Below are 27,784 nucleotides of genomic sequence, written 5' to 3'. Positions count from 1 at the left end.
AAATGATCATGGTTAAAGAGACTTGATAATTTGGGTTGCTTTATATTTTTTAGCAATATAACAGCTTGACAAATTTTAACAGTTTAATCAAGAAATTTTTCTTTGATATAGATGGAAAATGTATTTTCATAACTTTGGATATCAAGCAGAAGAAACTTTTGATCCTTAGGAGAGATGTAGCTAAGTATATGTACTGTGTAGTTGTGGCTATGATTACAAATATTACCACTCTTTTATAAGGTTAAGAGCTTTTTGCATGTATGAAGTAAGTGATAGTGTTCTCATTTTACAGATTCAGAAACTGAGGTACAGAGTTAAGTGCACGTGATAATATACTCAGTCAGTGGTAGAGCAGAGATTCTGACTTAGGCAGTCAACTCTAATGCCTGCATTTTAAACTGTACTGCCTGCCTATGAGTGATAAGTCATAGCCATTTATGGAAGCATTTTTTTGAGGGATGAATACTTGAAAGTATTAGAATCAAGAAGTGACAGCTTTGTCATATTAGTAAAACACCATATTCATCTAGTTATCCATGTGAGGAACCTCTAGAATTTTCTAGGTCTTTCTGGTTTAGCCTTCTAGTCGTAGCAGTCTCATTTCTAACTGATATAGCTCTTTGATACAGATGGTGGTTCCCGTTTCCTGCAAAGTCTTTTTTTTTTTTTGCAGTACACGGGCCTCTCACTGTTGTGGCCTCTCCCGTGCAGAGCACAGGCTCCGGATGCGCAGGCTCAGTGGCCATGGCTCACGGGCCCAGCCGCTCCGCGGCATGTGGGATCTTCCCAGACCAGGGCATGAACCCGTGTCCCCTGCATTGGCAGGCAGACTCCCAACCACTGCACCACCAGGGAGGCCCTCCTGCAAAGTCTTTACATGCTCCTACCTTATAGGACTTTACACATCATTCATATTATTTCAAGTACATTTTACTAAGCCCTGACTTTCCCTTTCTTCAAAACCAATCTCTGTAAAATCATCCGTAATAATTCCATCCAGATCTATGGCCCTTTCACTCTCTGCTTTTTTTTTTTTTAAAAAAATACAAGAGCTTTATAGTGATATAATTCACATATCATACAATTTGCCCACTTGATGTGTACAATTCACTGGATTTGGGTATGTCCACAAAGTTGTGCAACCATCATCACAATCAATTTTGGAATATTTTTATCATCCCTAAAAGAAACCTCATACCTATTAGCAGTCTCCCCTGTCCGCTTTTCTACCCAAATCTCCCTGTTTTTGGCAGCTACTAATCTTTCTTGTTCTATAATTTTGCCTTCTGGATATTTCATGTAAATAGAATCATATAATATGTGTGATTTTTGTGCCTGGCTTCATTCACTTAACATGTTTTTTAGGTTCATCCGTTTTGTTGTGTGTATCAGTACTTCATTTCTTTTTATTTCCAAAAAATGTTCCATTGTATAGATATACCATATTGAATTATTCCTTCATCGGTTGATGGACATTTGGGTTGTTCACAATTTTTGACTGTTACAAATAATCCTGCTATGCACATTTGTGTGCAAGTTTTTGTCTAGACACAAGTTTTCATTTCTCTTGGGTGTATACCTAGGAATGGAATTGCCGAGTCTCTATGTTTGCTTTTTAAGAACTGATAGACTCTTTTCCAAACCAGTTGCACCATTTTCCATTTCCACCAGCAGTGTATGAGGGCTCCAGTTTCTCCACATCCTTGAAGTGCTTGTTGTTCCCTGTCTTTTTGATTAATAGCCATCTTGGTGGATGTGAAGTGGTACCTCATTGGGGTTTTGATTTCAGTTTTCATAGTGGCTAATGATGTTGCACATCTTTTCATATATGCTTATTGACCCTTTGTATATCTTTGGGAAAATGTCTGTCTGGATCCTTTGCCTATTTTCCAATTTGGTTATTTGGTTCTTTATTATTGAATTTTAAGAGTTCTTTATTCTGGATACAAATTCCTTATCAGATAGATGATTTGCAGAATTTTCTCTGATTCTGTGGGTTTTCTTTTCACTTTCACAATCTTACTTGGCCTCCTTCCTGAGTTCTTTATTTGTCTCTTAGTTTAGATGTAAAAAGAGGTCATAAAAATTAGTTCTTGCCAACTGATGAATTTAATGTGCAGAGCAGAAAATAGGTTGGAAACGCTTCAGATCTAAAAATTAAAATATAAAGGGATGATTATTTGGTTTATTTGATGGTTTATTTGAAAGAACTTCACAGCTTTCTTTGGTTATGTTTTACTGATGAGTTTTAGTTTGTGGTACTTAAAAAAAATTCAGTGAAATATCTAGTTTATAACGATTTAAAATATTACATACGGGACTTCCCTGCCGGTCCAGTGGTTAAGACTTTGCCTTCCAATGCAGGGGATGTGGGTTCATTCCCTGGTCAGGGAGCTAAGATTCCACATACCTTGTGGCCAAAAAACGAAAACATAAAACAGAAGCAATATTGTAACAAATTCAATAGCACCTTTAAAAATGGTCCACATCTGGGCTTCCCTGGTGGCGCAGTGGTTGAGAGTCCGCCTGCTGATGCAGGGGACACGGGTTTGTGCCCCGGTCTGGGAAGATCCCACATGCCGCGGAGCCTGTGCGTCTGGAGCCTGTGCTCCTCAACGGGAGAGGCCACAACAGTGTGAGGCCCGTGTACCAAAAAAAAAAAAAAAAAAAAAAAAAAAAAGGTCCACATCAAAAAAACAAATAAATAAAATACTAGATACTATTAATATCTCTTTTAGTATTAAAAATGGTCTATGCTATTGCAACTCATGTAATTTAAACAGTATTTTATTAAATGAGAGTATTAGTCATAGAGTGAATATCCAAAATTGTTTATGCTGTTAATTCTACGCACAATAGTTACGCATGTTGTTTTCAGATTAAGTGTGCTACATTGGATTAGGCTGAAATTTTTATGTATCTTCTTAGTTGTAAAAGAGTGACAGTATTATGTCTACTTTGAGGAGAAAAAGGTAGGATTTTTTTGAAAAAATAAACGTCATATTTATGTCAGTATTAGGCAATTAAGAAGGAACTGCTTATCTGGAAGTTGTCAGCATAAACATGTACTAATCAAAAAAAAAAAAAACACACAACTATACATTCACTAGCTCTGTGGTTTTCTAAATCCAGCTTTTGGGATTTCACCATTTCCCTGTACTGCTTTTAAATGTCTTTGTATTTAGGACTATTTCTAAGTCATTTATTGGTCCCTTTATATCTTTCTTAAATTTGCTTCTAGTGTGTATAAAAACACTAAACAACTTTTGAGACTCTCCTATCTTTCCTCACTATCATCCCCCCCAAAACAACCCAACAACAACAAAAAACCTACAACCTGGCTTTTTTAGTTCTTACAGTAGCTTTTCTGCATTTGAGGACTGTCTTAAAATTGACTCAGATTTATTTTGGGTCCTAAAATTGACCCTGCTTCTCTGGAGCCATTGAAGATTATTCTCTCCAGACCACAGTACAAATTGTCTTTCTTGATGCCATTAGAATATTTAGCACCATACAATTGAAATACCCATAACTTTATGTAAGTTTTTGATTTATTAAACATTTCATGGGTATTTGAACCTCCCACCAATCCTGTGAGATACTGCCAGTGGTCATCATGAAATGTAAATCAGATCATATCTCTTCTAAATATTTTTCATTGGCTTTCATTGCATTTAGGATAAAATCTTTAATTACCTTAAAGGCTCTATGTAGTCTGGCCCCAGCCTACCTTATCTAGCATCTCTTCTCCCTTTGTCATAAACTCCAACTGCATTTAGTCAGTTCCTCCAGCATACCTAACTCCCAAAGTTGTTCTGGCCCTAGCACGTGCTTTTCCTTCAGTCTAGCTAGCTTTTTATCTTATTCTTCGTGAAATAACTCCTGTCCATATGCTAAAATATTATTTTTTCAAAAAGCCTTTCCTTTATTCTAAATAGGGACCCCTTTATTATGCTTTCATAGCTCCCTATGCGTCACATCACTTACTACAGTATTTTACTACCTCTTAATTATTTACTGTCACTTTCCTCCACTAGACTTTGAATTCCATGAACACAGGGCTCTTGGCTATTTTGCTAACAACTAATGCATACGGAATAGCATATATGTAGTAGACCTCCAATAAATATTTTTTGAATGAATGTATTTCAGTTTCTAAGATGAACAATCTAAAGGTTTAGCATTGAGTAACTTCTTTAAGACCTCACAGCAAGTAATGTCAGAAAGAGAACTTTGGTCTAGTACTTTTTCTACAGTAAATTTAGAATTCACATCTACTTAAGTCTCATTTCAGGAGGTAAGAAAATTTATAAGCAAAAATAATCATGAAAACAAATTGCTATTGGGTGTGCTTTTCTGCTAAGTTCCTGATAGGCAAAGATCTAACATTTACCAAAAGGTGCCCCCACTTTGAAAATACTTATTTTGTTCATGAGTGAAAAAGAACTTGAGGACTGGCCTCGGGATGCAAATTTTGGAATCATTGGTATGAGTTACAATATCACTGAGAGTATTAACAGTGAGAGAAGAAGAAATTTGAGAGCAGCTCTGTGGAATACTAACATTTAAGGAGAGGAAAAGAATGCTGTTAAATTACATATATATAATTATATGTAATATATATTTACTGTTATATTAATACAATATTAATTATATTATCATACTATTATTAGATATAATATATAATATGATATATATATATTCCTCCCACCCAGAAAGGTAGAATCACAGATTATTTTTAAAAGCATTGATATGGTAATAAAATTATGGATCCTTTGGATTTGTTAGGATGGCCGTTGGTAACTTAGTGAGAACCTTTTTGAGAGCCCATTGAGGTAGGAAGATCTGTTGTGCTAGGTTGAAGAGCAGGTGAGGGTTGAGGAAAGCTTGGCTGCGGGGACAAGTCAGAAAAATGGGGGTAGATAGAAGAGGAAATGAATATGTGAGTTGGGAGGTTATGTAGGGGGAATGGGGAAAAGAGTTGGCCCCTCTTATATGCTAAGTTAAAAAAAGAGAGAAAAGATACAGGGAGAAACAAGGGGAAATAGGGGCTGTTAATGACATAAGTCTCCAAGGAGGCAGAAGGAAATTAGATCCAAAGACTAGGAACAAAAATTATTAGCCTTGGATTTAAGGAGGGTTATATCCTCCACGATATATAAGGGAATCAGGTATGATAAAGGTGTGGAACAAAAGAGTAAGAAAGTTGGGGCTTTTACTTCCTTGAAAAGTAAGCAGCAAGGCTGCCTATTCAGCCTAATGGGCTAGAGACTTAATGAAACTGGCAAATTATTGGAAATAGAGAAGGCTAAATGGAGACATGCTGGAGGATTGTGGGTCATCTTTAAAGGACTTGAGATATTGATTGAAGACCATAGATCTTTAATCTCCATGAAATTTTCTTTAGTAATTTTTGAACTCAGATAATAACATGATCAAAATATTTTCATATTGATGTACTAGTGTTTGAGAATCATCAGTTGTGACCTAGTGTGAGGCATCATCATAAAATCCCTTGTAATCCACTGAAACAGAGGGGAATGACAGTGATTAAGCCACAGCCAGAGGCCTTAGTCAAAAGTAAAATGATCTTGAGCATATTTTGGTACATTTGCTTCATAGCTTTTTATATGGGAACAGTCAGGTGGCTCAATATTATTCAGAAATATTTCACCTTTAGTTTCATCTATAAGGTATAGACTCCTTTGTGTAAGAAACTTAGTCTGTTTATTGTAAAGCGATTAATAACTACTCTGTACTTTGGGCTATCAAGATGTTTGCACATTAGCATTTACTTGAATTTTAGATGGTTGCAAGTCTATAGTTTAATGTAATATTTGATACTAAAGCTTGATCAGCTCAAAATCAGTATTTCTGTCAGTTTTAGGATTTTTTTTATTGATTTGCTTATATTATCTTCCCAGATATCAAGGGTAATAATCTCTACTTTCTGTACTTTGTGCTTTTCTTTTCTTATGAGATGTCAGCCAGTCATTTTTTACTTTTCTGGCTTACTTACTAGGCGTTAGTTACCTAAAGGAAATATTTCTTGAAAATGAATACATTACTATATATCAGAATCATAATTTGATCAATTTGGAAATAATCAAATAAATCATGTTTTTCTAAAGAAAATTCTTCAAAGCTTATGTAAGCTTTTTGTTCAAATCTAATGCAAATTCATCTGTTGGATTTGGAAGAGGTAATATAAAATGTAAAAGATAAATATGAGGTAATAGAAAATTATAAATTTCTTTAAAAAATAAAACTAAAGCTATGCATTTTATACATTTTGCTGTACATATTTTTTATCCTATTTTTATGCTTGAAATTTTCATTTGCTGAATCTATCAGCTTTGTTGACTGCAGCATTATTCATAGTCTGTACATTTGACTCCATTTCATTTTGTGTATATATATGAAGATATATATAAACTATTAATCTATATTAAATAGAAAACATATTAGTCATAGTAAATATTTCAGAATACAAAGAAAATTATAACAAAACACCTGTGTACACCTTTCTTAGTTAAAAAAAATAAAACATTACAGATACAGTTGAATCTCCCTAATCCTAACCCGTTCCCTCCCTTGCCAGAGGGAGCCACCATCCAGAAATTGATTTTTATTATTCTCTTTGCTTATATTTTTAATATATGCATGGATTTATGAATAATATTATTTGTGGCATGTTTAAAATTTTTATATAGTTGTACTGTGTGTGCATATCTATGTTATCTTAATATGTTTGTGTTATATTACATGTAGCCTTTTGCAGCTTGTATTTTTTAATTCAGCATTGCAGTTTTGAGATTTATCCATGTTAGTACATGTAGTATTTTTCATTTTAGTTTTTGGGCAGTATTTCTTGGTAGGAATGATGAATATTGGTTTTGGGTTTTTTTTCCAATTTTCCATTTGCAAATTATGCTGCGTTATGTATTCTTCAGTTGTATTCTTGTAAATATGTGCAAGAGTTTCTGTAGGGTAAAACTTAGCAATGGCAATACATGATTCTATGGTATGCACATCTTCATCTTTAATAAATATTGCCAAATTCTCCAAAATGAGGATACTAGTTTATACCCGAGTTGGTAGTTTATGAGTTGCAGTTACTACACATCTTCTCCACACTTAATATTATTGACACATGTGCATGTGCTTGTGTTTTCACCAATTTCATGAGAATGATGTGGTATGGTATTAATTTGTATTTTTCATACTGCTAATGAGATTGAACATCTCATGTGTAGAGGCCATTCTGATGTTCTGTGAATTGCCCTTTTTTTGCATTCTCTTTTTAAAAAATTAATTTAAAGGAGTTTTTCATTCTCTAATCCTTTGTTGGTTATAGGCAGTATAAGTATCTCTCCCAATCTGTATCTCTCTTTACTTGGTGCCTTTGTTGAACAGAAACTTTTCATTTTAACCTCGCAATTTTATCAGCTTTTACTTTTAAGATTTTTTGTTTTTTGTCTTAACTCTTCCTATATTCTGAAGTAATAAGGATTTTCTTCTGTATCTTTTAAAAAATTATAATTTTGCTTTCACATTTATGTTTTTAATCCAACTACAATGTATTTTTGTAAGTTTCTGCTGTAATGCAACATGTGTACCTAAGAATCACTGTGCTATATGCAAAATTATGCAATAAAAACCACAGGGTGTACGGGAAAAATAGGGTTGGGGCACAGAGCTTTAAAAAATTTTTCAGGGACCCATTTTTTTTTTAAAAAAAGATAATAAAATGGTAGCATGGTTTTACACATTTTAAATGGTTAATAAATACATTAATACTGCAGTAAATATGGTATTTTTATTTTGAAAAAGATGAGACTTGCTTGAAGAGGGATTGTGAAATGGTAGAAGGAGGGTTATCCGAAATCTGCCAAGGAGTTGTAACACCAGATGTGGAGAGTGTGGTTCATAACACACATGGTGAATGTAGGTAGGTGTTTAAAATGTATGTTTTGTGCATACCTGTGCCGCTCAGTGTAGCTGGGAAATTTTCCACATATATCTAGTGTTTGTTTCAGTTAGGACGAGGGTGAGACAAGCAAGGCACCTAGGGTGTAAAATTTAAGGAAGCACTCCCTGTTAGGGTCCCTAGGCATCTCATTTGCCTCACCCTAGTCCTCGCACTGCTTATGGGTGAAGTAGTGCTTAAGCATGCACTGAATTTGTGTTACTGTTCCCTTGTATGTCAATCATGTTGAACACATTCAGGCTTTCGTAAGAAGCTTTTTCGAATAGAACTGACTACATATGTGAGGTATAGAGCTCTTAATTAATTTTTCCCGTATATATAGCCAGATCTTTCTACACTGGTTTGTAATGATTTTAGCATGCAGCATAGTTCCACATATATTTGAGCCTGGTTCTTGTTTCTTTGTGCTATTTTCATTGGTCTTTCCACTTCTCCCTATGCTAATAACACATTTGCTTAATCACAGGTCTGGCACTAACTTTGTAACCTTGGGCAAGTTAATTTCTGTGTGCCTATGAAATTATAATAGTGCCTACCTCATTGGGTAGTTAAAGGAGTAAATGAGCAGTATATTAAAGTGCTTAGAAGTATGTGCCTGGCCCAAGAGTAAAGCTCAAATGTTAGTTATTTTGTTATTATTAAAAGTAATCCCTGTTAGTTAATAGAGAGTCTTGAGATCTAGTAGACTGAGATTGCCATCTTGTTTTTCCTTTTCCAAACTAAGGAAATGGGGAGAAGCTTTTGGAAGGATTCCCTGAGAAAGTGATGGTTAAACTATCTGAAAGATGATTAAGAGTTAACTAGGTGTTGAGAGCAGTAGGAGAATATTTGAGGCAGAAGGAGCCATGAGGCAGAAAAAAGTGTGTCCAGGAACTAGATCTCAGCACAAAGAAAAATGGTACCAGTTAAGACTGGAGAGGTAAGTAGGAGCAGATCAGATCATGCAAGACCTATTAGGCAATGTTAAGCATTTTAGACTTCATGTTAAAATCAGTTATAACTATTTGTAAAGATTGATATTTCAAGAATAAAAGCCACGAAGTATTAATCTTTACAAATGGTTATAACTATTCAAAAGAGAAACTCAGAAGCTAAAGTTGGGTGCATCTGGACCCTAATAGCATATCAAGGATTAAGAGTGCTGTTGAGAATGTAAAATAAATTCAAGTCCTTGTTCACTTAGTGAGCTGTTACTCACTTAGTGAGCTACTATTGATTTTGTTCGAGTCTTTTATGAGTTAAAATTAAGGAATCTTGTGTTTTGGGCAGATTCTTAATAGATTACGATTAGAGTTTTTACAGTACAACAAATCCGTGTAAATGTCTTGAAATAATTTTTTTCATTTATTTGTCCAGTTCATCTAATTTCAAGGATGCATCTATAACTACACATTATTTCAGTAATAGACGCTCCTGTTTTTTCTACTTCCCTCATGTTTCATGACCACAACATTCTACAAGTAAGTTATAGGTGCCTGTAATAGAAATATGGTGACCATTTTCAATTGAAGGTAGTGTTAAAAACAGCTGAATTTTCATCAATTGGGAGAGTTTCCTCTCATAATGGTTTCATTATACAGAAAGCACTCAGTTCAAGATCTAAAAAAGAAAGTTGAACTAGAAATGTTATGGCAGCAGATGAATTCTGCCCAATGCAACCCTGCACTAAAACTAAAGGATTTATTAAATACTTGGGGAGGTAAAACGTCATCTTTTAGAAATATCTTTTAAGTAAATATAAATAGAACTTTGACAGTATTCCACAAATAGTTTTTAATGTAAGTTTTATAAATGACATTTTGAATTATAGTATTATTGTTAATCTATAAGTTCAGCACAATTCTAATCAAAATCTTAATAGGGATTTTTGTGGAACTTGATTAACTGATTCTAAAATTCATAGGGAATATCAGATGGCCAAAGATAGTTAAGACAGTTTGCAACAAGAAGAAGCTGGGGGAACGTGCCCTAAATAATATCAATATAAAAGTAATTAAGACAATTAAATTGGCACAATGATAGAAAAATAGATGAATGGAGTAAGGAAAAGATCGCTTAGTATGACATTTATTTGCAAAGAAAGCAAATGAAATGTCTGAATATCTTGTTTAAATTGCAAGGGAGAAAGAGTCTAAAAAATTTTAGAGGGTGATATACAGTTAAGTATAATTTTCTTTATTATCAATTTAACATATAAATTCATTGCTAGTCTAATCTATTTTATTTATCTTAGAAACAGCGTTTTCTTAAAACTTAGTTTTTCAACTCTTATTTTCTCATAAATATCAAAATCTACAATTTGGGAGCTTTCCATTGTGTAACCCTGATAGTGGGTTTGGAATACTCATGTATAGATAATTCTGCCTTACCCACTTTTAGGGAATTAAACTGCTGATGAATATTATTTAAGAATTGTGGGGTTTTGCTATGTTGGTGCCTTTGCTTCAAACATAACTGTAGTGTTTCATTCCTATAGTGCTATATGTATAGTGCTATAAGCACAGAAATATTAGAATGATGTTCTTCTAAAAAACTTGGTTATACATGTGGGCTTTAAACATCTTGTTAATCTTTACTTTTGCTTTTGTTTGTGATTGAACCTGGTTAAGTGTGGGGAAGGTATTTCTGGAAAAGAATTTAAAATAATTATGAACCAGTGGCAAAGCATAGTAGGTATAATATAAATCAATTCGTAAAGTTTTTCAGATTTATAATTTTTTATGCTTTCTTTGCTAGAGAACCATTATTTTATTTTTTCTGTCACTGGTCATCTGATGAGAAACTAATTTAGGTATTTGAAAGTAAGATGAATATAGTTTCAGTAATGCTTATTATAGTGCTTGGTATCACACTTTTGAAATCAATTAAAAACCAGTCCTGCTTGCCCCAGCAGATTTTACTAATGTATGAGAAACAATTGGAGACAGTATTGTTGTTACTAACTTTTGTTGGTAAAGAAGCTGATTATTTTTAAAGTTTCTTTTAAGCTTTGATTATAATTACTAAAATCAATCTTGCAAACCTTTAATAATTGCTTTCCTTACCCCATAAAAGATACAGTTAAATATATAAAATTAACATACTGTAAGTTTTTAACAAAAGAACCATTTTCCATATTTATATTTTACCATGTTGCATTTAAAATTTTATTTTGACTGATTCTTATAATTACCATTTGAATTTTTGTTCAGTTGGTAAATATTCTGTTGAATAGCTATTTCATTTTTTTTAAATGCTGTTAAGGATTTTTTTTAATGTATATGTTTTTTGGGTTTTTTTGCGGTACGTGGGCCTCTAACTGCCGCGGACTCTCCCACCGCGGAGCACAGGCTCTGGACACGCAGGCCCAGTGGCCATGGCCCACAGTCCCAGCTGCTCCGCGTCACGTGGGATCCTCCCGGACCAGGGCACGAACCCGCGCCCCCTGCATCAGCAGGCGGACCCCCAACCACTGCGCCACCAGGGAAGCCCTGTATATGTTAATATTTGTCTTTAGTAGATACTTTACAGAACAATAGAAATAATACTTTACACAAGTGAAATATTTTTCTTCTACTGTGACATTATAGTTATACTCAGTAATCCTTGGAAGTAGACATGTACTTTGATATAAAATAAAATATAAAAAATAGGCAGATTTTCTGCTATTCCTATAGTTCCTGGTATTTTCCTTTACCGATTTCTCTTCTTTTTTAGGTACCTAGTCGATAGTCGCTGGTTCAAACAGTGGAAAAAATATGTTGGCTTTGACAGTTGGGACAAATACCAGATGGGAGATCAAAATGTATATCCTGGACCCATTGATAACTCTGGGCTTCTTAAAGGTATTATTTCCTTCTTTCAGTCAGGTTGTAAATGTGTTCATTTCAGTATGTTATAGTAATATGGAAAATGTTAATGTAAATAAATTGGTAAATTAGAAATTTCTTTGTGTAGTCATCCCCCAGTGTCCATGCGCGGATTGGTTCCAAGACCCCTTTCAGATACCAAAATCTATGGATAGTCAGGCCCCTTATATAAAATGGCATAATATTTGCATATGATCTGTGTATCCTCCCATATACTTTAAATTATTTGTAGGTTATCTATAATACCTAATAAAATATAAATGCTATGCAAATAGTTGCTGGTACACGGAAAATTCAAGTTTTTCGTTTTGGAACTTTCTGAAATTTTTTTTTCCCTCAAATATTTTCTGTCCAGGGTTGGTTGAATCTGCAGATACAGGACCCATGGATACAGAGGGCCGACTGTATTATAGATTTGACCTAATGAATTCAGATTATTTTGTTATAATTAGTTATATTCTGTATCATGACAAATCCTGTTTGTCATTTCTGATTAGTAAGGGTTTATTATCGTTTAAACCTAGAATGTAAATTAGAAAGCACTATCTTATTGTTTGAGGGAAATGCTGTATTGTGTATTATTTTGCTAATGGGCACATGACTTTTCTCTTTAAGTTGGGGATCAGTGGTATATGGTTACATTCTTGGATTTTTGCATTAATCTTCTACAACCTTTACTACTTGCCAGCTCTTCTAAAACTCGCATAACATTTAAAGAGAATAAAACATAAGTACCAGAACTTCCATTTCTGGCCAGGATGGAATAACAGGGACTAGACTTATCCTTCCACTTGAATGAACTAAAACGCTGACAAAAAACATGAAACAGTGGTTCTCAAAACATTGGACATCAGGCAACAAAGAACAGTGATCCCTGAGAGGTATGAAACAAATGAAGTGAACCCTATGATTTCCTCAGCTTACTGCACTGAGTTTCCAAGACACGGCACAGAAGGAGAAACTCACGCAAAGCCTGGCAACCTCCCTTAGTTGAGGAGAGAGTTTGGAGTCCACGGAGACCAAGGCAGCCAGAGTTCTCAGGGCAGAGTACCAGAGAGGAATGAGCAGCACACAAGGAGAGAGAGAGACCTAGAGATCTATAGAAGCTCTCTTGTAAGTCTAGAGCTGACTGTTGACCAGTGCATGTATGTGAGGAAGCTACCCAAGGCCAAGGAAAGAACCATCCAAAAGAATTAGAAGGGGGCTTCCCTGGTGGCGCAGTGGTTGAGAGTCTGCCTGCTGATGCAGGGGACACGGGTTCGTGCCCCGGTCTGGGAAGATCCCACATGCCGCGGAGCGGCTAGGCCCGTGAGCCATGGCCGTTGAGCCTGCTCGTCCAGAGCCTGTGCTCCGCAACGGGAGAGGCCACAACAATGAGAGGCCCACATAACACACACACACACACACACACACAAAAAAGAATTAGAAGGAACAATCGTTTAGGTTCATGTTACCAAATCAGGTTCATTTGCCAGATGCACAGCAAGCCAAATTCTGAGATACCAAGGTTTGCAGCAGAGAAAGGGTTTATTCATAAGGCAACCAAGTGAGGAGTCGGGAGAACAAATCTCAAATCTGCCTCCCTGATGGCAAGAGGCTCAGTGTATTTATGGGAACAAAGAAGCAGGGTGGTCTGAGGTGTGGGGAGCGTGGGAAAAGGTAATTGGTGATAAGGAAAGAGTGAGGTAATAGTCGTTCTGTGCAGGTACAACTAAGCTACTTGCTTCTCTGTGGGATGCATGTTCAGAAAATGGAGGCATTAGCGGGTGCTGAGGGTGGAGTTTTTGGCCCTTTCATGTCAAAAGGTCACCAAGCGGACACTCACACAAGCCCAGTTGGACGGTCGGTGGTCTTAAACAGTCTTAGCTCCACCTAGAACTGTACACAGCTGATTTCAAGTTCCTGAAAAACAACTCAGGCAACTATCTTATCGTTTAGGTTATGCGAAGCTTGGAGGACATGCAGGTTTTTTTTTTTTTTTTTTTTTTTTTTGCGGTACGCGGGCCCCTCACTGTTGTGGCCTCTCCCATTGCGGAGCACAGGCTCCGGACGCGCAGGCTCAGCGGCCATGGCTCACGGGCCCAGCCGCTCTGCGGCATGTGGGATCTTCCCGGACCGGGGCACGAACCCGTGTCCCCTGCATCGGCAGGCGGACTCTCAACCACTGCGCCACCAGGGAAGCCCGACATGCAGGTTTTTATAAAAACAATTGAAGTGTGCTTGATCAGTAAAGGCAGGTTGCAGTTATAGTTTAATGGATCTAACTGATGAGTATCCTCCGTTTCACTCATAAAGGTCCAGGAATAATGTGTTCACGGTAGCCAGAGTGGAGAACCTTATAAATCACGGGGTAGACTGCAGAGAATGGGTTTGCCTCTCTGGAAGGGCAAAATTTATCCTTCTAAATTGAAAGTATCAAACTATTTCCAAGTAACTTAACTGCATGTCAGAACAGAACACAAGAGTATTTGTAGGAATACAAAAAATATCCAGCATCCAACAAGATAAAATTTGTAATTTCTTGGATACAACCAAATATTACCTGGAATGCAAAGAAACAGAAAAATACAATGCATACTAAGGAGAAATAGCAATGTTTAAAAAATATATTTTTTAAGCGGAAAAGAACGAAGAACAAATGAAACATACAAAACGAATAGTAAGATGGTAGATTTAAACCTAGCTCTATGAACAGTCGTATTTAATGTAAATATCCCAATTTGAAGTAGAGACTGTAAGATTGCATTAAAAAAAAAAGACCCAACTGTATACTGTCTACTAGAAACCCACCTTAAATATAAAGATACCAATAGATTAAGAGATTGAAAAATTGTAAGACTGACCTCCAGTGACCCTCCTCTTACATAATCATCTCCTTTTTGAGTGTGAGTGGAACCTGAGAATAGGATATCATTCCTGTGATTATTTATATTGTATGACAAAAGGGAGATTATCCCAGTGAGCTTTATCTAATCGTGCATGCCCTTTAAAAGCAGAGTTTTCTCTGGCTGGTAGCTGTAGAAGTGAGGATTCAAAGCATGAGAAGGACTCATTGCTGGTTTGAAAATGGAGGGGACTACGTGAGAAGGAAGACAGGCATCCTCTAGGAACAAAGAGAGTCATTGGGCCCACAGCTAGCAAGGAAACAGGGACCTCATACCTGTAGCCATGAGGAACTGAATTCTGCCAACAGTCTGAATGGACTTGGAAGTAGATTCTTCCCCAGAGCCTTCAGATAGGAGACCAGCCTGGTGACATCTTGATTTCTTCCTTGTAAGACCCTAAGTAGAAAACCCAGTTGAGCCCATCTGAACTTCTGACCCACAAAACTGTGAGATAATAAATGGGTGTTGTTTTAAACTACTATGGTTATTTGTTATGTAGCAATAGAAAACTAATACACATACTAACACTAATCAAAAGAAAGCTGGTATGGCCATATTAATATCAGACGTTAAGTTTTAGAATGGAGAACATTACTAGGGATAAAAGTTCATTTCATGATCATAAATGGGCCAGGACAATTTGTTAAGAAAACATAATAATCCTAAATATATACCCAGCTAATGGCATAACTTGAGAATATATGAAGCAAAAACTGATAGAACTGCAAGGAGAAATAGAAAAATATCCACAATTATATAATGGGTGTTTCAGTATTCTTCTCTCCATAAATGATAGAAAATATGTAGACAGAAAAGTAGTAATGAAATAAATCAACCTACCTGTCCTAATTGACATTTATAGAATATTCCACTGAACAACAGAAGAATGAAATTTCTTTTTAGGTGTACACGTGAAGCATTTAGATAGACTATATTCTGGGCCATAAAACCTGTCTCAATAAAGTTAGAAGGGAGCTTCCCTGGTGCTGCAGTGGTTAGGAATCTGCTGCCAATGCAGGGGGCACGGGTTTGAGCCCTGGTCCAGGAAGATCCCACATGCCACGGAGCAACTAAGCCCATGCACCACAGCTACTGAGCCTGTGGTCTAGAGCCTGTGAGCCACAACTATTGAAGCCTGTGTGCCACAACTACTGAAGCCCACGCGCCTAGAGCCCATGCTCCACAACAGGAGAAGCCACCGCAATGAGAAGCCCGTGCACTGCAATGAAGAGTAGCCCCCGCTCACCGCAGCTAGAGAAAGCCCGGGTGCAGCAACGAAGACCCAACGCAGCCAAAAATAAATAAATAAATTTAAAATAAATAAATAAAGTTACAAGGATTTAAATCACATGAAATATGTTTTCTTACTACAGTGGAATAAATAAGAAGTTAATAACAGACAGTTGGAACATCTTCAGATGTTTGGAGACTAACATACTTCTGCATAAGCCATGGGTCAAAAAGAACTCAAAGGGGAAATTAGCAAGTATTTTTACCTAAATGAAAGTGAAAACAAAACATATCAAAACTTGTGGAAGGTAGCTAAATAGTATGTGGGGGGGGTAATTTATAGCCCTTAACATCTATAAAGAAAAGAAAGGTCTGAAATCTTTGACCTTGGTTTCTGACTCAAACTAAAAGTAAGAATAAATTAAACCTAAATCAAGCAGAAGAAAGGAACTACTAATAAGTTCAGAACAGAAATTAAAGAGAAAATAGAAAAATAGAGAAAATCAATGAAACCAAAAGCTGGTTCTTTGTGAAGATAATAAAATTTATAAATACCAGAAAAAGGGAAAAGACACAACTACCAATATCAGGAACAAGAGAGGTAACATCAATACAGAAATCTACAAACAGCAAAAGGAGAATAAAAGAATATTATGAACTTTATGCCATTAAATTCAACAAATGAGATGAAAAAGACAAATTTCTTGAAAGATGAAAACTACCAAAGCTCACTCCAAAAGAATGGATTCTCTGAATAGCCCTGAATAACAAAAGCTCTTTTAGAAAATTGGGAGAGAATACATCCCAGTACATGCTATGAAACCGTCATTACCTTGATACCAAAATCTGGCAGAAACATTTCAAGAGAAAAAATTCTAGACCATTATCCCTCATGAACATAGATGCATCAGTTATTAACAAAATTTTAGTAAATCAAGTCCAACAATAAAGAGGATATATACAGAAATAAACATTAAGTATAAATAGAGAAATAAATATTACAAAGATAACATATCATATAAAACAAAAGAGTAAAATACAAGGAAACTTCCTCAACCTCATAATGGACATCTGTGGAAAACCTACAGAAGACATACTCAACAGTGAAAGACTGAGTCCTCTCCCTCTACAATCAGAAAAAAGCAAGGATGTCTACTCTCAGCTCTTCAAGCCAAGATTGTACTGGAGGGCCTAGGCAGTGTAATAAGGCAAGAAGAAGAGTTAAAAGGCATACAGCGTGTATTGGAAGAAGTAATAAATCTTCCTTTATTCACATACACCTATGTCTATGTAGAAAATTTAATGGAATCTATAAAAAGAAAACTTCTAGAACTAATAAATGAGATTACAAGATCATTATTCAAAAACCAATTGTATTTTTGTACACTAAAAATGAACTAACATGAATTGAAATTTTAAAAGTACATTTTATAGTGGCACCAAAAATATAAAATACAGATAAATCTGATAACATGTGCAAGACATGTAAACTAAAAACTATAAGACATTGCTGAGATAAATAAAACCTAAATAAAGACAGAAATTATGTTAGTGGATCAGAAAGCTCAATATTGTTAAATTCCCCCACTCAATCTACAGATTCAGCACAATTCCAAATCACATTCCTAGTAAGTTTTTTTCTCTCATTTAAAAATGAGACAGAATTTACATACCATAGAATTCATCCTTTTAAATTCTGTGATTCACTGTTTTTTAGTATATTCACAAAGTTTTACAACCATCACCACTGTCTAATTCCACAAAATTTTCATAACCCCAGAAAGAAACTTCGTATCCATGAGCAGTCACTCTCCATCCCCACTCAAGACCCAGCCATAGGCAATCACTGGTATACTTCTGTCTCTATGGATTCGCCTTTTAGGGACATTTCATCTAAATGGAATCATACAATATGTGGCTTTACCGTTTGACCTCTTTCCCTTAGCACAAAGTTTTAAAGTGTCTTCATGTAGCATGAATCAGTACTTCATTTCTTTTTATGGATGAGTAATTTTCCATTGTATGGAGATATGCCACATTTAATTTATCCATTCATCAATTGATGGACATTTGGGTTTTCCCTTTCTGGCTATTATGAATTATGTTGCTCTGAGCATTCACATACAAATATTTGTGTAGATTTATATTTTAATTTCTCATGGATCTATACCTAAGCATGGGATTACTAGGTCATATAGTAACTCTGTGTTTAACTATTTGAAGAATTGCTAGACTTTTCCAAAATAGTTGCACCATTTTACATTCCCACCAGCAAGAAGTAGGGTACCAATTTCTACACATCATGCCAACGCTTGTCATTGTTCGTTTATTGTAGCCATCCTAATGCGTATGAAGTGGTATCTGTTGTTATTTTGATTTGTATTTCCCTAGTGATTAATGATGTTAAGTATCTTGTCTGTGCTGCTTATATCTTTTTTGGAGAAATGTCTATTCAGATCCTGTGCCCATTTTTTAATTGGGTTATTTGTCTACTTATTATGTTTTAAGAGTTGTTTATGTATTCTGAATACTAGTCCCTTATCAGACATATGATTTCCAAAAATTGTCTCCTAACCTGTGGATTGTCTTTTACTTTCTTGATGGTGCCTCTAAAGCGCAAATTAATTTTGATGAAGTCCAGTTTATCTGTTTTTTTCATTTGGTTGCTTGTGATTTGGGTGTCAGAAAGCATCACCTAATCCAAGATCAGAAAAAACTTATGTTTTTTTCTAAGAGTTTTATAGTTTTGGCTATTATATTTATGTCTTTGATCAATTTTAAGTTAGTATTTGTATATGGTGTGAGGTAAGAATCAGTTGAACAGATTAGAGAATCCAGAAGTAGATCCACACATATATATGGCCAGTTGATTTTACAGAAAATTGTAAGGGGAATTCAGTGGAGAGAAGATAGTCTTTTAAACAAATGTTGCTTGAGCATTAAGTATCTATTTGCCAGAAACAGGTGAACTTTGATCTATACCTGGCACCATATGCAAAATTAACTCAAAGCAGACCGTAGACCTATATGTAAAAACCAAAACTATAAAAAAAATAGGAGAAAAATTTTGTGACATTGTGTTAGGCAAAGTTTTCTTAAATATGAATTTAAAAAGCACAGTTGATAAAAGAAAAAAATTATTGGCTTGTATTTCATCATTAACAAATGGTTCAAATGACACTGTTCAGAGAATGAAACAATAAAGCACAATGTGGGAGAAAATATTTGCAAATCACCTAGCTGATAAAATATTTATATGCAGAATAAGCAATTCCATAAAGCCCAGTGGAAAAAGTAGACAAAAGGTTTGAACAGATGCCTCACCAAAGAAGATAGTGTTTTCAAAAAGCACATGTGGGACTTCCCTGGTGGTGCAGTGGATAAGAATCTGCCTGCCAATGCAGGTGACACAGGTTCGATTCCTGGTCCGGGAAGATCCCACATGCCATGGAGCAACTAAACCCGTGTGCCACAACTACTGAGCTTGCACTCTAGAGCCCGCAAGCTGCAACTCCTGAGCCTGTGTGCCACAACTACTGAAGCCTGCACAACTAGAGCCCGTGCTCCACAACAAGAGAAGCCACCGCAATGAGAAGCCCACACACCACAATGAAGAGTAGCCCTGGCTCGCCACAACTAGAGAAAGCCCACGCACAGCCAAAAATAAATTAAAATTTAAAGAAAAAAAAGCACGTGTAAATATACTCAACATCAATTGTCATTAGAAAAATGAAGATTAAAACCACAATGAGGTCCTACTATACATGTGTTAAAATGATTAAAATTTAAAAGATGAGCCTATACCAAGTATTGACAAGGATGTGGAGCAAGTAGAACTTTCATACACTGTTTTTGGGAATGAAGTAGTCTTGTAATTTCTTAAAAAGCTAAACATACGTTTACCATAGGAACCAACCATTCTACATATGAAAACGTGTACATGAGTGATCACATCACTGTTATTTGTAGTAGAGAAAATTAGAAACAATCCAAAATGCCCATCAACAGCTGAATGGATAAACAAATTATAGAATACCCATATAATGAAATCCTACACAGCAATTAAAAGGAATGAACTATTGATACATAAAAACATGGATGGATTTCAAGATAATGATGCAGCATAAATGAAGCCAAACAAAGCAGTACATACTATTTTTTATATAGTATTGTAGAAAATGCAAATTAGTCTACACTTGCAAAATACAGATAAATGGTTTTCAGGGGACAGGACAGTAGACCTGGACGGACAAGAAGAGATTACAAAAAAGCGCTACAGGGAAACCTTTGGTGGGGGGGTGGGATACTGATATATCTCTTCATCGTTTTGGTGATGATGGTTTCACACTTGTAGTGATATGTCAGAACTTATCAAATTTTACACCTTAAATCTGCAACAGTTTGTTGTATATCAATTTTATATCAATAAGCACAGAAGTAACAGAAATTAGGGGTTCTGTGTTAAGGGGTGTTCTCCTCCTAAAAAAATGATCCAAAAATTGATCATTTTATTTTATCCACTAGATATAAATTACTATTTGGATTCTGTTACATAATAAAATCATTTACTCAAAATCTTGAATTATTGTGGAGAATAGCATAGAAGTCTTAATTTTTAAACTTTTTCTCTTTTCCTAAATTTACTTCAAAGTAGTCTGTTATAGTGGAAAGAAAATGGATATTAGCATAAACAGATACATGTTTGAGTCCAGTCTCTACAGTTTTCTATATGTGAACTTGGGCAAGTTAATCAATATCTGAATCTATTTACTAAGTAAAATGTAGCTATCTACTTCATAATATTGTTCTGAAAATCAACTGAGATAAAAGGGTTTTCCATAATAATACCTTTCATAGTACCTGCAATTTTCTGAATGATTTGGGGCAAGTTACTCAATTTCCTTGAATATATTTTTTGATCTAAAATAGATATCTATCTCTGGCCTGTCCTATACTACATTTCTAGTTCAACTGGAATTTTGAAAATGGATCATAGAATTAGAACCATATCTGAACAACTACCTCTACTTCAGATCTGTGGAGAAATCTAGATCATGGGCCCTCTGGAGTAATGAGATGCCCTTTTGTAATTTCCGTCATGGTTCCCAGCCCATGTGCTTTGGCATCATTGTTAAAGGTTATTGATTTGCTTCTGAATTTTCTTCATCAGCTAATGCTAGAATGATCACTATTACCATGTGAGGAATCTCTGATACTTAAAATATTTGGGAAACAGTCTTCATTCAGATCCTTTGGCTAACAGTTACACTTTAGTATTTTTTTAAGAGCCCAATAAAAGAAAAATTATTTTTTTTAACACTGTTGGTTGCCTGGTACACATTGAAACTTTGTAAAGCAACAGTTTATTTTGGAATGTGTAGACTTAGATGTGAACCTCTTCAGAGCTTTCTTCAAAACTCATTATTTAAATACCTGAGTTAGTCTCCATGAGTTTAAGTAATTTTTAATGTGTACAACCAAAGTATTTAGAGATATGTAGTATTGTTTCTTTTTATGTATTGAGTTTATTTTTCCTTTTGTAGATGGTGATGCCCAGTCACTTAAGGAGCATCTTATTGATGAATTGGATTACATACTGTTGCCAACTGAGGGCTGGAATAAACTTGTCAGCTGGTACACATTGATGGAAGGTCAGGAACCAATAGCACGGAAGGTACATATTAAGAATAACTGAATAGAAATATTTTTCTTAGTTCACATTTTCTTGTTAATTTCAATGACTAATGAAGCCTCCTCATTTATCTTGGAGAAAAAGACCATCAGAATGTTACTGTACACTAACACACATAGAGGGTTTACTATATGCTAGCCACTGTTATAAGCATATCATATACATTATTAACTAGTTTAATCCTCATAAAAAATTCTCTGAGGTAAGTATTATCCCCATTTTATAGATGAGGAAATGAGGACAGAGGTAGAGAGGTGCAGGGTCTTTCAGAAAGCCACATGAGTTTACGTACTTAAGTAGCCTGACTCTGACTTTTTTTTCTGATTAAAAAGAAAAATTTTTTTTAAATAATGAAGAAACTAAAAGTAGAAGAAATATTTTACAGCATACAATTTTCTTAAAACTTGAAAATGCAGATATTTTTCTTACCCCTATTTTAAGTTTTACACTTACAGTCTAGAAAAATTAAAGATGACCCACTTTTAAAATTTTTTGATTAACTAAAAATTCATTTATGAAAGTATCAGTATCACCATAGTAGAATAATACCAACTGCTTAAAGTAGATCTGTCAGCCTTACACAAGTATTTGATAGTGTATTTGGGTGGAGCAGAATTATTTATCTGATTTTTTATTTCTACATAAAAATGATTAAAAAGCCGAATTATGTAACACAAGGGTATAAACCTCTGATAGTCCAAACCATATTTGGATTTATTTGCAACTGATCCTACAAAGTTAATATATTAACAGTTTGTATTTGTGTATCTATGGTTTAGGTATAGAATTGAATTTCGTTTTCTAAATAGAATGTGAATGTGCCTTTGATTTAGTTTAGTGTAGTTTAATTCTGTTCCTTAACTTCACTCAGTCTTTCCTTATAGCCATTTCAAAGTTAAGATTCATATCTTCTAAGAATGCTAGCCATAAATTTTATATATTTATATATATATGTAATGACCTATCATTTCTACCTATAATTGCTGGAGAATTGAGTGTTTTGAGTATTTGAAGGATAAACTACTCAGCTGTAAAACTATGTAGAAGAAGACCTTCATTCCTGGGATAAAGGAAAATCTGTAATATGTCTGGAGTATCTTCAAATGTGTTAAACTGTATTAATTCAACCTGAATGACATACTTTTTTTTTCTTAATAAATGTAGCATATCATATAGTACAGTAAACAGGTCAACTGTGGACTCCATTTGCATTTCTTCTTGAAAGGGGGCTTACTGGCATTTCTTGAAATCTGTGTCTGATAAGCAAGTTAAAGAAGATAAAGAAACATGAAGAATTCATACAGGGAGAAAGAAAACTTTAAGAAGTCTGTTAGGAGGCTATATATTTATTTTTAATAAGGTAGTTAGAATTGACTCAACTTGTAAAATAATTTGCAAACTTTAGTGTGGTTTCTTCCCTCTTTGTTTCCTGGTGCGCGAGGAGAGGGGATTAAGAGCGCTGCTTAAAGGAGCTCCAGAGATGGGCGCAAGCCGCGGCTAACAGCACGAACCCCAGAGACGGGCATGAGACGCTAAGGCTGCTGATGCCGCCACCAAGAAGCCTATGTGCGAGCACAGGTCACTCTCCATACCTCCCTTCCGGGGAGCGTGTGCAGCCCACCACTGCCAGGGTCCTGGGATCCAGGGACAACTTCCCCGTGAGAACGCACGGCACGCCTCAGGCTGGTGCAACGTCACACTGTCCTCTGCCACCGCAGGCTCGCCCCGCACTCCGTACCCCTCCCTCCCCCCAGCCTGAGTGAGCCGGAGCCCCCGAATCAGCGGCTCCTTTAACCCTGTCCTGTCTGAGCGAAGAACAGACGCCCTCTGGCCACCTTACACGCACAGGCAGGGCCAAATCCAAAGCTGAACCCCGGGAGCTGTGCAAACGAAGAGAAAGGGAAATCTCTCCCAGCAGCCTCAGGAGCAGAGGATTAAACATCCACAATCAACTTGATGTACCCTGCATCTGTGGAATACCTGAATAGACAACGAATCATCCCAAATTGAGGAGGTGGACGTTGAGAGCAAGATTTATGATTTTTTTCCCCTTTTCCTCTTTTTGTGAGTGCGTATGTGTATGCTTCTGTGTGAGATTTTGTCTGTATAGCTTTGCTTTCACCATTTGTCCTAGGGTTCTATCCATCTGTTTTTTGTTTTTCTTTACTTTTTAAAAAACATTTTTTCTTAATAATTACTTTTTATTTTAATAACTTTATATTATTTTACCTTTATTTTATTTTCTTTTATCCTCTTTCTTTCTTTCTTACTTTCTACTTTTTCTCCCTTTTATTCTGACCCGTGTGGATGAAAGGCTCTTGGTGCTGCAGCCAGGAGTCAGTGCTGTGCCTCTGAGGTGGGAGAGCCAACTTCAGGACACTGGTCCACAAGAGACGTCCCAGCTCCACGTAATATCAAACGGCAAAAATCTCCCAGAGATCTCCATCTCAACACCAACACCCAGCTTCACTCAACGACCAGCAAGCTACAGTGCTGGACACCCTATGCCAAACAACTAGCAAGACAGGAACACAAACCCACCCATTAGCAGAGAGGCTGCCTAAAATCATAATAAGGCCACAGACACCCCAAAACACACCACCAGTTGTGGACCTGCCCACCAGAAAGACAAGATCCAGCCTTATCCACCAGAAAACAGGCACTAGTCCCCTCCACCAGGAAGCCTACACAACCCACTGAACCAACTTTAGCCACTGGGGACAGACACCAAAAACAACGGGAACTACGAACCTGCAGCCTGCTAAAAGGAGACCCCAAACACAGTAAGAGAAGCAAAGTGAGAAGACAGGAAATCACACAGAAGATGAAGGAGCAAGATAAAAACCCACCAGACCTAACAAAGAAATAGTCTACCTGAAAAAGAATTCAGAATAATGATAGTAAAGATGATCCAAAATCTTGGAAATAGAATAGACAAAATGCAAGAAACGTTTAACAAGGACCTAGAAGAACTAAAGATGAAACAAGCAACGATGAACAACACAATAAATGAAATGAAAAATACTCTAGAAGGGATCAATAGCAGAATAACTGAGGCAAAAGGACGGATAAGTGACCTGGAAGATAAAATAGTGGAAATAAGTACTGCAGAGCAGAATAAAGAAAAAAGAATGAAAAGAACTGAGGACAGTCTCAGAGACCTCTGGGACAACATCAAACGCACCAACATTCGAATTATAGGGGTTCCAGAAGAAGAGAAAAAGAAAGGGACTGAGAAAATATTTGAAGAGATGATAGTTGAAAACTTCCCTAATATGGGAAAGGAAATAGTTAATCAAGTCCAGGAAGCACAGAGAGTCCCATACAGAATAAATCCAAGGAGAAACACACCAAGACACATATTACTCAAACTGTCAAAAATTAAATACAAAGAAAACATATTAAAAGCAGCAAGGGAAAAACAACAAATAACACACAAGGGAATCCCCATAAGGTTAACAGCTGATCTTTCAGCAGAAACTCTGCAAGCCAGAAGGGACTGGCAGGCCATATTTAAAGTGATGAAGGAGAAAAACCTACAACCAAGATTACTCTACCCAGCAAGGATGTCATTCAGATTTGATGGAGACATTAAAACCTTTACAGACAAGCAAAAGCTGAGAGATTTCTGCACCACCAAACCAGCTTTAAAACAAATGTAAAAGATCTTCTCTAAGCAAGAAACACAAGAGAAGGAAAAGACCTACAATAACAAAGCAAAAACAATTAAGAAAATGGGAATAGGAACATACATATCGACAATTGCCTTAAATGTAAATGGATTAAATGCTCCCACCAAAAGACACAGACTGGCTGAATGGATACAAAAACAAGAGCCATATACTGTCTACAAGAGACCCACTTCAGACCTAGAGACACATACAGACTGAAAGTGAGGGGATGGAAAAAGATATTCCATGGAAATGGAAACCAAAAGAAAGCTGGAGTAGCAATTCTCATATCAGACAAAATAGACTTTGAAATAAAGACTATTAGAAGAGACAAAGAAGGACACTACATAATGATCCAGGGATCGATCCAAGAAGAAGATATAACAATTGTAAATATTTATGCACCCAACATAGGAGCACCTCAAACCATGAGGCAAATACTAACAGCCATAAAAGGGGAAAGCAACAGTAACACATTCACAGTAGGGGACTTTAACACCCCACTTTCGCCAATGCACAGATCATCCAAAATGAAAATAAATAAGGAAACGCAAGCTTTAAATGATACATTAAACAAGATAGACTTAATTGATATTTATAGGACATTCCATCAAAAACAACAGAATACACATTTTCTCAAGTGCTCATGGAACATTCTCCAGGATAGATCATATCCTGGGTCACAAATAAAGCCTTGGTAAATTTAAGAAAATTGAAATTGTATCAAGTATCTTTTCTGACCACAACGCTATGAGACTAGATATCAGTTACAGGAAAAGATTTGTAAAAAATACAACACATGGAAGGTTAACAATACACCACTTAATAACGAAGTGATCACTGAAGAAATCAAAGAGGAAATAAAAACATACCTAGAAACAAATGACAATGGAGACATGACAACCCAAAACCTATGGGATGCAGCAAAAGCAGTTCTAAGAGGGAAGTTTATAGCAATACAATCCTACCTTAATAAACAGGAAACATCTCAAATAACCTAATCCTGCACCTAAACCAATTAGAGAAAGAAGAACAAAAAAACCCCAAAGTTAGCAGAAGGAAAGAAATGATAAAGATCAGATCAGAAATAAAAGAAAAAGAAATGAAAGAAATGATAGCAAAGATCAATAAAACTAAAAGCTGGTTCTTATGAGAAGATAAACAAAATTGATAAACCATTAGCCAGACTCATCAAGAAAAAAAGGGAGAAGACTCAGATCAATAGAATAAGAAGTACAAAAGAAGTAACAACTGACACTGCAGAAATACGAAAGACCCTGAGAGATTACTACAAGCAAATCTATGCCAATAAAATGGGCAACCTGGAAGAAATGGACAAATTCTTAGAAATGTACAACCTGCCAAGACTAAATCACAAAGAAATAGATAATATGAAAAGACCAATCACAAACACTGAAATTGAAACTGTGATTAAAAATCTTCCAACAAACAAAAGCCCAGGACCAGATGGCTTCACAGGAGAAATCTATCAAACATTCACAGAAGAGCGAACACCTATCCTTCTCAAGCTCTTCCAAAATATAGCAGAGGAAGAAACACTCCCAAACTCATTCTACGAGGCCACCATCACCCTGATACCAAAACCAGACAAGGATGTCACAAAGAAAGAAAACTACTGGCCAATATCACTGATGAACATAGATGCAAAAATCCTCCACACAATAGTAGCCAACAGAATCCAGCAGCACATTAAAAGGATTATACACCATGATTAAGTGGGATTTATTCCAGGAATGCAAGGATTCTTCAATATACGCAAATCAATCAGTGTGATACGTCATATTAACAAATTGAAGGAGAAAAACCATATGGTCATCTCGATAGATGCAGAGAAAGCTTTTGACAAAATTCAACACCCATTTGTGATAAAAAGCCTCCAGAAAGTAGGCATAGAGGGAACTTTCCTCAACATAACAAAGGCCATATATGACAAACCCACAGCCAACATCGTCCTCAGTGGTGAAAACCTGAAAGCATTTCCACTAAGATCAGGAACAAGACAAGGTTGCCCACTCTCACCACTCTTATTCAACATAGTTTTGGAAGTTTTAGCCACAGCAATCAGAGAAGAAAAGGAAATAAAAGGAATCCAAATCGGAAAAGAAGTAAAGTTGTCACTGTTTACAGATGATATGATGCTATACATAGAGAATCCTAAAGATGCTACCAGAAAACTACTAGAACTAATCAATGAATTTGGTAAAGTAGCAGGATACAAAATTAATGCACAGAAATCTCTGGCATTCCTATACACTAATGATGAAAAATCTGAAAGTGAAATCAAGAAAGCACTCCCATTTACCATTGCAACAAAAAGAATAAAATATCTAGGAATAAACCTACCTAAGGAGACAAAAGACCTGTATGCAGAAAAGTATAAGACACTGCTGAAACAAATTAAAGGTGATACAAATAGATGGAGAGATATACCATATTCTTGGATTGGA

At 35.9% G+C, this 27,784-nt stretch overlaps 1 protein-coding gene across 8 annotated transcripts in view; it reads left to right on the top strand.

The window, feature by feature from the left end:
- USP15 (ubiquitin specific peptidase 15) overlaps positions 1-27,784 on the top strand; it is a 131,121-nt gene that overhangs the window by 8,432 nt on the left and 94,905 nt on the right. For 5 of the 8 annotated variants that reach the window (XR_004351700.1, XM_032645045.1, XM_032645044.1 and 2 more), the window contains exons 2-3: positions 11,687-11,814; positions 21,497-21,627. Coding sequence is in view for 6 of the 8 variants with exons in the window: in XM_032645045.1 (XP_032500936.1) it covers positions 11,687-11,814; positions 21,497-21,627 (259 nt within the window). In the remaining 2 variants the exon portion in view is untranslated. Of the gene's footprint in view, positions 1-11,686; positions 11,815-21,496; positions 21,628-23,086; positions 26,402-27,784 lie in introns of those variants that run through there. The other 3 variants (XR_004351701.1, XM_032645052.1, XM_032645050.1) reach the window with 3 other exon arrangements.

This window comes from Phocoena sinus, chromosome 10 (genome assembly GCF_008692025.1).
Source record: "Phocoena sinus isolate mPhoSin1 chromosome 10, mPhoSin1.pri, whole genome shotgun sequence".
Taxonomy (NCBI): Eukaryota; Metazoa; Chordata; class Mammalia; order Artiodactyla; family Phocoenidae; genus Phocoena; species Phocoena sinus.
This window is presented reverse-complemented; position numbering and strand designations above follow the sequence as displayed.